Source organism: Photinus pyralis, unplaced genomic scaffold (assembly GCF_008802855.1).
Source record: "Photinus pyralis isolate 1611_PpyrPB1 unplaced genomic scaffold, Ppyr1.3 Ppyr1.4_unclustered_Scaffold5131, whole genome shotgun sequence".
Classification (NCBI taxonomy): domain Eukaryota; kingdom Metazoa; phylum Arthropoda; class Insecta; order Coleoptera; family Lampyridae; genus Photinus; species Photinus pyralis.
This window is the reverse complement of record NW_022171718.1, coordinates 17,499-27,132: the sequence shown is the minus strand read 5'-3', so window position 1 is coordinate 27,132 and position 9,634 is coordinate 17,499. Positions and strand designations below refer to the sequence as shown.

The window sequence follows — 9,634 nt, the reverse complement described above, 5'->3', positions numbered from 1 at the left end:
ATTTTATTTATCAATTTTTTTAAGTTGGCAGCAAATTTGCCCAAAAATGGCGGATGATTGAGGTACTTTCCACTGAAGATTTCTGTGGTACTTTCTATATCAGTGACTTTAATTTGTATCAAAGATCATGATCTTTGTTTGTATGGTATGTTGGCGGACCCTGGTGGGTGTGCTGTGAACTAAAGCATCAAAATCAGAGTCTGGTGACCAGCTTCTAAAGCCATGAAGTCATTTCCCCAATTCGATCTAAATCATAAATATCGATAAAGAATACTCAGTTGTTAAATTAAAGTGTATTTAGATACAATCACATTACATTATTTAACACAGAGAATTTAAATTACATGTTCACAAATTACATATACCTAAAACTCAGAAGTGAGTGGAACTTTCGCTTTGTAGATGTTAACACTTTGCAGAAAGATCCTTACATAACGATTTGTCGTACGAAATATTTGGTTTTAATTGCTGTTTGGACTAAATATTTTTGTTAAAAAATATCTTGAGAACTAAATTTTTTGTTCCAAGAAGTAATAAAACCGCTTCAGCAAATTGTCACACAAGTTTTTGATCCTGGTGCTTAGTTATTTGAGAAGCGAGGGTGGAAGTTGTTGAATTATCTAAAACGTATTTTTTATTCATTGTCTAAACGAATATACAATATAAGTACCTATCTACGTCTATATAAATATAAAACTCAAGTCTACACCCTTTTGCGCTGGTAATTTATAAATTCAATACCTTGCATAAATAGGAGAGAAATAACAGCAAATTTCAACCCTCTTCGCGTTTCAAGCACAAAACAATCTGTTTCAAAATATGGGAAACAATGCCTTTTTGATATTTTATCGTTACATTGCGCCACACAACACATTTACGGTCACATAAACTTGTTCATATAGTACGGGAGGTAGCGTCCTATTTTTACGGGTCATTTTCGCACAATTACTTTTTATTCTGCCTGGTAGTTTTTGCTTAGTTAACACTTAAAACAAGCGTCAGCTGGCGCGACAGCGTGGCGTGATGGTATGAGAGGCTAAGAAACACGTAAGAAAAAATTGTTTTTCGGACCATTTTCGCAAAGCTGAAAATGGTATATATAATAGTGTACAATGTAAAAAGAGCATAAATAACTGTCAGCTGATATTTAAATGTGGCAAAACCTGTTAGCTGGGCGTCCAAAGTGTAGCGTAGCGTTAGCGGGCGCTAGCGCGCGCGGCGCCTTTGAATTTTCATGACCCAGCTAACACATTTTTCCACGTTGTCGTGTCAGCTAACAAGTGGTTTCCTTTTTTTTGTACCATAAACTGATGAGGTACTCATTTTCATGCATGCTGATGTCATATTATTGGAGAAAAATATGATTGAAAGAGAATACATGAGTAAAATGGTATCACATACTGTATAATAATATTATACATAAATTGAAACATTGTATTTTATAATTTGTAACGTGGTTAAGGACATAGAATAAATCAAAAGAGACAAAACAAACTAAAAAAAGGAAACTAATAGCCCTAACCACGGCTGCGGAGAGATTATGGTACGTTTGTGTAAGATTATTTTAGGCGCTACTAACTTTTATTTTCCTGTTAGGACAAAACGCAACCAATAACACATTTCTTAGACAATTCTTAAAAAATGCGTTACAAGAAAACAGACCGGGTCTGCGGGAGTGTTTGTCTTATTTTCTCCTTAGCTTCCTCGCCCACAAGAAGGCTATTTTTTAATTTTTGGGCACGGCTCCCTAACAGGGAAATAAAAGTTGGTAGCGTCTGAAAGATAATCACACACAGTCATACCTACAGTCTCTCCGTGAGCAGCCGCAGCCGTGGTTAGGGCTATTAGTTTCCTTTTTTTTGGTTTGTTTTGTCTATTTTGATTTATTATACATATGTCCTTAACGCACGTTACAAATTATAAAATACAATGTTTCATGTATAATATTATTATACAGTATGTGATACCATTTTACTCATATGTATTCTCTTTCAATCATATTTTTCTCCAATAATATGACATCAGCATGCATGGAAATGAGTACGTCATCAGTTTATGGCGCAAAAAAAAGGAAACCACTTGCTATCTGACACGACAACGTGGAAAAATGTATAAGCTGGGTCATCAAAATTGAAAGTGGCCGAGCGCGCTAGCGCGCGCTAACACTACGCTACACTTTGGACGCCCAGCTAACAGGTTTTGCCACATTCAAATATCAGCTGACAGTTATTAAGGATCCTCAGATCCTTTATAGTTTTGTATTGTCGTCCGTCCGTCCGTCCGTCCGTCCGTCCGTCCGTCCGTGTGCGCTCTAACTCTTTTTAAAAGTGACCGATTGTGTTGAAATTTGGTGTACGGGTACGTTGGACATTAAGGACGGACGCTATTGATTTTCAGGAAGCTGGTTCAACAGGAACAAAAGTTATAGGACTTCGAGTGAATCGGGAACAGGATAAACTGCGTACTCAATATAATAGAAATCAACATATTTCATTCCCTAGGTCATGTATCGAGTTCGGACTTTCGCTAGATTATTCCCTATGACTCTTAGAAGTGTAACAATTCAATATAACTCTCTCTGTGGTCTAGGTCAAAAGTTTTAGAGCAAAATGTACCCAAAATTATTCTTTACACATGAATTTAGAGTTGTAAAAGCTTTCAAACGCATTATCTTGATGCTGAAAGAGTTGATAACGTGCACGTTTGATAACCGCATGTGTGTGATTAAAAAATGTTAAATTATTTTTCTGAGGCCACATGGATTTTGATCAAAATATGTCAAAACCGTTATTTATGCACCAAGATGGTTGAGAAAAAGACCAAGAGCATTATTTCAAAGACCAAAACATGAATTTGATCTATTTTTGGCGACCACATGGATTTTGATCAAAACATGTCTAAATCGTTATTTATGCACTAAGATCGTTGGGAAAAATACTAGGGGCATTATCTCAATGCCCATGACATGAATTTGATGCATTTTGGGCGACCACGTGGATTTTGACCAAAACATGTCAAAATCGTTATTTATGCACCAAGATCGTTGGGAAAAAAACCAAGACTCAATGCCCCAGACATGAATTTGATGCATTTTTGTTAACTATAAAATGTATTTTGTAAGATTAAAATAAATTGTCGTTAAAAGTGATTGTAATACTGAGGATCCTTCGATATTTCGTTGTATCGGTTTATTTATGCTCTTTTTACATTGTACACTATTATATATACCATTTTCAGCTTTGCGAAAATGGTCCGAAAAACAATTTTGTTTTACATCTTTCGCAGTCTCTCGCCATCTTAAGCCACGCTTTTGAACCAGCTGACGCCCCTATCGTTGATAGGTAATGGATCAAAAATCTATAGTAGAAAGATGAACTTTGCGAAAATGGTCCGGTCAAATAGGACGCTACCTCCCGTACTAATATTTTAAATCTTTCAAAAGTCAAAATTGACATGTGTAAAACCACGTGCACGAATAAAATCGACGGTCAAAATATTTCCTGTAACGAGCAAAATTACAGGTTTTGCAAAAAAATATTTGAGTCTGCGATAAATAGTTCTCCGTACAACCACGGGAAACGCTGTAATCGGTGACAATTTAGCGCCATTTATGTTTCTGTTCTGTGAAGGTCTTATTCTGTGGTCTGGTTGCAGCGTTGAAAGAGAAGTAGAAATTCTGATTTTCATCTGAACAGAATTGAACCTTCGTTTTGCAAAAAATTATAATTAAAGTTAGAACAAAATATACATCACAACATGTGTTCAAATTGCCCACCTCCTAGTTCCGAGCACAGTGCCAATCTCCTCCCAAGATTTGCAATGGCTCTTGACACATCCCTTCTTCTAATCTGTGCCTGAGTGCTCACAATTCTATGACGAAGTTCATCAAGGTCGGCTAGCAATGTTTTGTAAATTTCGTTTTTCGTTGTTTCCCACAAAAAATACTCCAAGGGAGACAGGTGAGGTGACCGCGCCGGCCAGCGTACGTCGCCATTATTAGCAATAACATGATTGGGAAACAATTCCGATAAGCATTCCCCAACCCTCCTAGCAACATGGGGCGGTGCGCCATCTTGCTGGAACCACACTGAGTTCAAACGATGAAGAGGAACGTTATTGTCAATAAAATCGGTTAGAAATGTCCTCAGGAAATGGGGGTACCGATCAGCATTTAAAGTGTCATCTTCGTACATTTAAGGACCAATTATTGTATCGGCCAATAATAAACCGACCCATATAGGTACGTTAACGCTAAAACGTATTTGTGGTCGTCGTTCTTGAAATCGATGAGGATTTTCAATTGACCAGTAATGTTCATTGTGGAGATTAAACATTGCTGCATTGGTAAATTTGCACTCATCAGACCATATGATGTCATTTCGGAAATTTGCATTTTCTTGAATCCCTATTAACAAACGTTCAAAAAGCTACCCGTCGTTCATGGTCTCCTGGATGAAGCGTTTGGGAAATATCTTAGACCATAATTACATGGACTGCTAATTGTAACTAAAATATGGTCAAGGACATCGACTGGGTATGTGCGTTTCAGGGTAAACGAGTCTGTCCGAAATTGTCCGTTGAGACACGATTTGAGGCTGTCAACCTATAAATTCACAAACGTCAATTAATTAATTGTATAGATATGGCAAAAAAAGCAAACCTATTCTTATTTGCGGACGTATAGAAGATAATCAAGAGTATTTAAAGCTTCCCGTACTACGCTATTACCATAAAAGCTACGCTTTATACGCGATCCGAGTGGTGTTCATACGACTTTAGTTTACCCTAAGATTCACATACCCACGGCTACAGTGCCCTCTATCCGTGACCACCCATTTTGTATTGAAAGCATAGGGCTAATATGTAGCAGTCCATGTACTATATGGTCTAAGGGAAATATTGCCAGAGGTCGATATTTGTGTTTTTTAAGAATTCTCCAAACAACTTGATGGGATGCCAAATTCAGCTGCGCTGTAACTTCTCATGAGGAGACCATACTGATGGATCTTGCGCCTAACTAATTATTAAATGATGCGTACCGTACAAGGGGGCTTCGATAACAAAGAATTAGGTACTTTCAAGGCCTTGTTTATGCTGGGAATGAAAGAATATAGACACAAAAATAAACGTTTTATTATAAAAAATGTTGTTGTTTCGAAGTCCATTAACAACGAAGGCGATATTGCAATGACGAAGATTGCTCTTTTCTACGATTTTGTCACAACCGAAATCTTCATGATGTGCGGTGTTGACGTTTTACTTCTTAACAATAACGACGGTGCGAACTGCACGGCGACATCTTGATTTGTTCTATGAGTCGATCAAGATCTATATGCGAACAACGAAGGCTAATCGACCATTGATGAACGGCGAATTCTCATCAACGTTATTGAGCCGATAGCTTCTCGGCGAAGAATGGGACGAATCCTGCGCGACGAGTGCATATAGCGATTCTGCGGCTTATGCGCAGACGTAACATAAGTAGGAATATAAACTTACAGGCTACAGCATTGTAACTACAATGCTTACAGGCAAGGCAAAACGATTATGTACAGGGTATTTTCATTAAAGGAAAAACGAAAGGATATTTTATTCTAGTTTGAGGACGCAACATGATGAATAGCGATTATGGTACTTCGTTGTAATCATGTAAAATTTTTACCGCTTGCAAAATTGCCTGCTCATATTCATTGGGTCTATCACCATATTGCTGTCTACATCTTTTAAAAGAACCATATTCGCCCAAGTTTTTATGCAGCAAAGAAAAATACCTCAAACTAGGTTGTTTGCCGCTCTGGATAACGCTGCTAAGTATGTTGCAGCAGCAGCAGCCATGTGCAGGGCATTTCGATGAGAAGTGTAGTAAATCTGGATTATATCTCTTTGATCTGCACTTGAAAAAGGCATTTTCGCAATACAACTAGCATAAACCTAAATGACACTACATGAAATAAGTTCTAAAAAAATTAAAAATTGTATTTTTAGGAACACTGTGATAATGAACCGCCATGTGTGTGTGTGATATATCGTTGTAAAGAGAAAAAAAGCGTAATCCCAAAATGTCAAAATTCAATATGGCGCCCATAAGAAAAACTAAAGTTGCCACGTGTTTCTCCGTCATCTTGAAAGTTATTAAAAACAGGATGCCATATTTGAACTCTCCATTAAAAAGTGTCCGAATAATGTGTTAATTAGAAACGTCTACTACGATTAGTTAAATATAAAAATAAATTAAAAATATAATAAAATAAAATAAAAATAAATTAAAAACGAAAATCACAAATATTCGTTTTTTTGCGATATCTTCAAAACTATTGAGGATACCTATTTCAAATTTCTTTTCAGATTCTTATTCAGCACGAAAATTTGCAACTTTGCCCCCATTTAACCAACTTCCTATCTCTTAAGGTAAGTGCGATCCCCATGTGGCACTCAAAAAATGGACACTGTGTATGAACATTCAGTAATGCGAACAACAAAACATTCCTATTGACTACTCTATAGTGCGAACAACGTATACTCTCAGTAATGTGAACAGTACATTTGCGTGCAACTGTTTTACTAGTTTATTAGGCATTTTTAATTCACCCTTTATTCTGGCTTCCAATGTTAGTTTCTGTTCTTCCGCCAGTTCATTCCTCGCCCCTTGGGTTGGTCGTTATGTCTTTTTATCCTCGGTGAAAGTTATGGCCGCCGCCCCAGATTTTCTTTTTATTTCTGGGTTTCGCTTTTCGTTCCAATGTTCGTCCCATTTAGGCAGTAGCTAATGGTTTTCCCATAGCACACACATTCTGCTAGTTTCATAGTTGTAAGAGAAGGACGCAGCGTAATCGCTGCTCATGGTATAGTCATTGAGTGTAAGAGAGTGCGTATGCGCTCTCTCCATGTGATAGAAGTAGACAGAAATATTAATTAAGTACACCAATTTCAATTAAAGGTAGTTATTATCGACTTAATTTTTTTAGGCAAAACCCATTTGCAATGTGTTTGTTTGCATATTAAGATTGCTCAAAAATGTATTTCATTCTGTAAACAGATGAGAGAAGGTTGACCTTAGATCTTAGACTGTAGCGGCCCAATCTTGAACATTCCGGATGTTTTGGACAAATAATGGCAAGTGTATAGTCTCGCTATTTTACCGAAATCTTATACATTTTGGCCTGCAGAATCCCACTTGTCCACAATTCTATCGCAAGAATTCAATTTTATTTAAAAAAAGAATGGAAACTTAACGTTATATTTACAATACAATTTATATACTAAATTGTGCGCTTATTTAAATTAGAATATCCGATCCCGACACAAGTCATATGAATCTTATCACTACCTCGCCCCTCACTATCATCATCCCCGATACAATGCTCCAGATGAAAGGTCAACCCGAAAAATTCTCGCAAATGTCTTAAAAAACTGATTGTGTGATTGGATAAAGGCCCCACCATAATCTTTGAAACGTCATTTCGTGAAAGCGCCATTAGTAAAACGGCCACAGACTGCGCGGCGGGATCCACACACCCTCCCAGGTAAATTTGTCGTAACAAGCGCTGAGCGGCCTTCGCTCCGACATCCTCTGGTAAAGACACATCTGCAGCTTCCGCCGGTTGTGACATCTGTCAAATTACACAATTAGGAATGTAGTCTGAGATCCCATATAAGGTCAACCTTCGCCCAACTGTTTAAGGGAAAACATTTTTTAGCAATCTAAATATGCAAACAAACCCACTGCAAATGGGTTGCCTAAAAAAATTAAGTCAAGACTACCCTTAATTAAAATAATTAATTTCTGTCTGCTTCTATCACCTGGAGAGAGTACATGCACACTCTCTTAAGCCGGCGCTACACGATGCTACGAACACCTTCCAACGCTGAACGTTTGACAGTTTGACGCATCATGTGTCCGCTACTACTTCCAATGTCGAGCGGCAATGTGCTTGTTTACATATTAAGATTGCTAAAAAATGTATTTCGCTTGGTAAACCGATGGGGTTGTACCTTAAGTGAGATCTTGTCCTAATACAACAATTTTCAGCACAAATTTGCCTACCTGTTCCGCAACGTAGAAGACCCCCTGAGTTGTCTCAGCGACCAGATGAATGCCGAAACCTGGACTTTTACCAGACTGTATCCCTTTGCGCTGATCGGTTGTGATAAAAACGTCGGGCAGAAACTTTAACAGAACGCCCTTGGCAGAATCCACCATTCTGTTCGCGATGGAAGGAGCGACGCGTAAGGCATAGGCAACGCCACGCACACGTTTCACCATGCCGGCATCTAAAAGCTGGACGGGCCGCACTTGCTTACTTATGGGACACGAAAATTTCACCTCCCCACCTCCATGTGGAAGCATACCTAATAATATTTAGCGTAATATCTCCCCCCTGAACTCAAAAACTAGATTGCAACCGATTACTCACCCCGCTTAACTATTTTCAGTTCCAAATCTTCGTCATCCAAAATAAACTTTCTTAAACATGGCAAGAATCCATGCAAAATGTGATCAGCTGACGGATCGAGGCAGTAATTCGTAACGCCGCGCAACGTAACGTTTAGCGGTACCTTACAAAATAGTCCCAACATCACCAAGACCTCCAAATAATAGCCTATAAAACTGATCTGAGCGCATCGAGCGAAATCGTATGACTTACCAACACCACGTTGCAGAGAGCACTCGTGCTGTACGGTTCCGCCATGCAGCAGGCCCGGCTGGAAGAAAACCGACGTTCCCGTTTCGTTTAGCTCCACAATCGTGCCGTTCGTGATCTTGTCTAGAAGTCGAATAAGGTTCACCTCGAACTCCTGTATTCCGGGGTTATCGTCGAGCTTTCGAATCTCGTCGATTTTCACAGATTTTCCGCTTAGCACGGACAGGATCAGCCGCTGGCGCATGTGGCTGCTACCCTTGTAGCTTAAAAGGTTCGCCTTTTTGTTAAAAGAAGTCATTATTTACATAATTTGAATGTGAAAAAAGTGAGGTTAAAACAACATGCTCGATACAAAATGGTTGCATTCAAACTCCTTGGTCTGCATGGCTGCGTTCATGAATGCTTCATAAACTAGTGTCAGCCATTTTTGGTCGAATTATCGATGGTGTCAATGTCATGTCAGATACGTTATTTTGAATGATCTAGAAATTTCAAATTGAATTGGGTTCCCGAAAACGCTTTAAACTCGTTTCACTATAGATTTTAAAGCATTCGAGGTCTTTTCAGAGCCCTATAAGGGTTTTGTAGAGCTATCTATACTTCAGAGCATTCATTCTTGAAGTGCAAAGTGTGGACAGTCTTCGCTAAATGCAATCTCCAAAGGCCTTTTAGAACAAAATTTTCTACAGTTTTCAAGAGCATTTCAGGTCCTTGTTAGGACTACACTTTCCAAGATTTGTTTCGGAATATGGAAATTGCGTGACGAAAGAATACGTCATGGTGAAGCAATAGAAATGTGATTGAAGAATAGGAAACGTGAAGGAGGAGTCATAAGAACCCGGAGGGTGATTTGAAGCAGAGGGGCGAGGGGCGACGGGGAATCCTTAAAAGATGCGTGGAGACGAGGCAAAAGAAGTGCGCAGAAGTCGCAAGGGTTAGCTGACATCAGGCTTGAAGACTGCTTGAAAGAGGCGCGAATGAAATGCAAAGAA

At 38.6% G+C, this 9,634-nt stretch overlaps 1 protein-coding gene across 1 annotated transcript; it reads right to left on the bottom strand.

Moving 5' to 3' along the window:
* Window positions 1-7,223: 7,223 nt before the first annotated feature.
* On the bottom strand, window positions 7,224-8,983 carry LOC116182397 (RNA 3'-terminal phosphate cyclase-like protein). Its single transcript, XM_031502932.1, has 4 exons — window positions 8,646-8,983; window positions 8,415-8,600; window positions 8,045-8,349; window positions 7,224-7,610 (listed from the first exon to the last, which is right to left on the bottom strand). Exons 1-4 carry the CDS (start codon window positions 8,938-8,940, stop codon window positions 7,260-7,262), a joined length of 1,137 nt encoding a protein of 378 aa, XP_031358792.1. The 5' UTR covers window positions 8,941-8,983; the 3' UTR covers window positions 7,224-7,259.
* Between the last annotated feature and the right edge of the window lie 651 nt (window positions 8,984-9,634).

Bases quoted from the DNA above. Each gene is read 5' to 3' on its own strand.
- LOC116182397 (XM_031502932.1), bottom strand. From the start codon at position 8,940: ATGACTTCTTTTAACAAAAAGGCGAACCTTTTAAGCTACAAGGGTAGC. The intron at 8,601-8,645 runs GTAAGTCATACG...TCAGTTTTATAG, and splicing joins CTCTCTGCAACGTGGTGTTG to GCTATTATTTGGAGGTCTTG. The intron at 7,611-8,044 runs GTAGGCAAATTT...GTAATTTGACAG, and splicing joins TCTTCTACGTTGCGGAACAG to ATGTCACAACCGGCGGAAGC.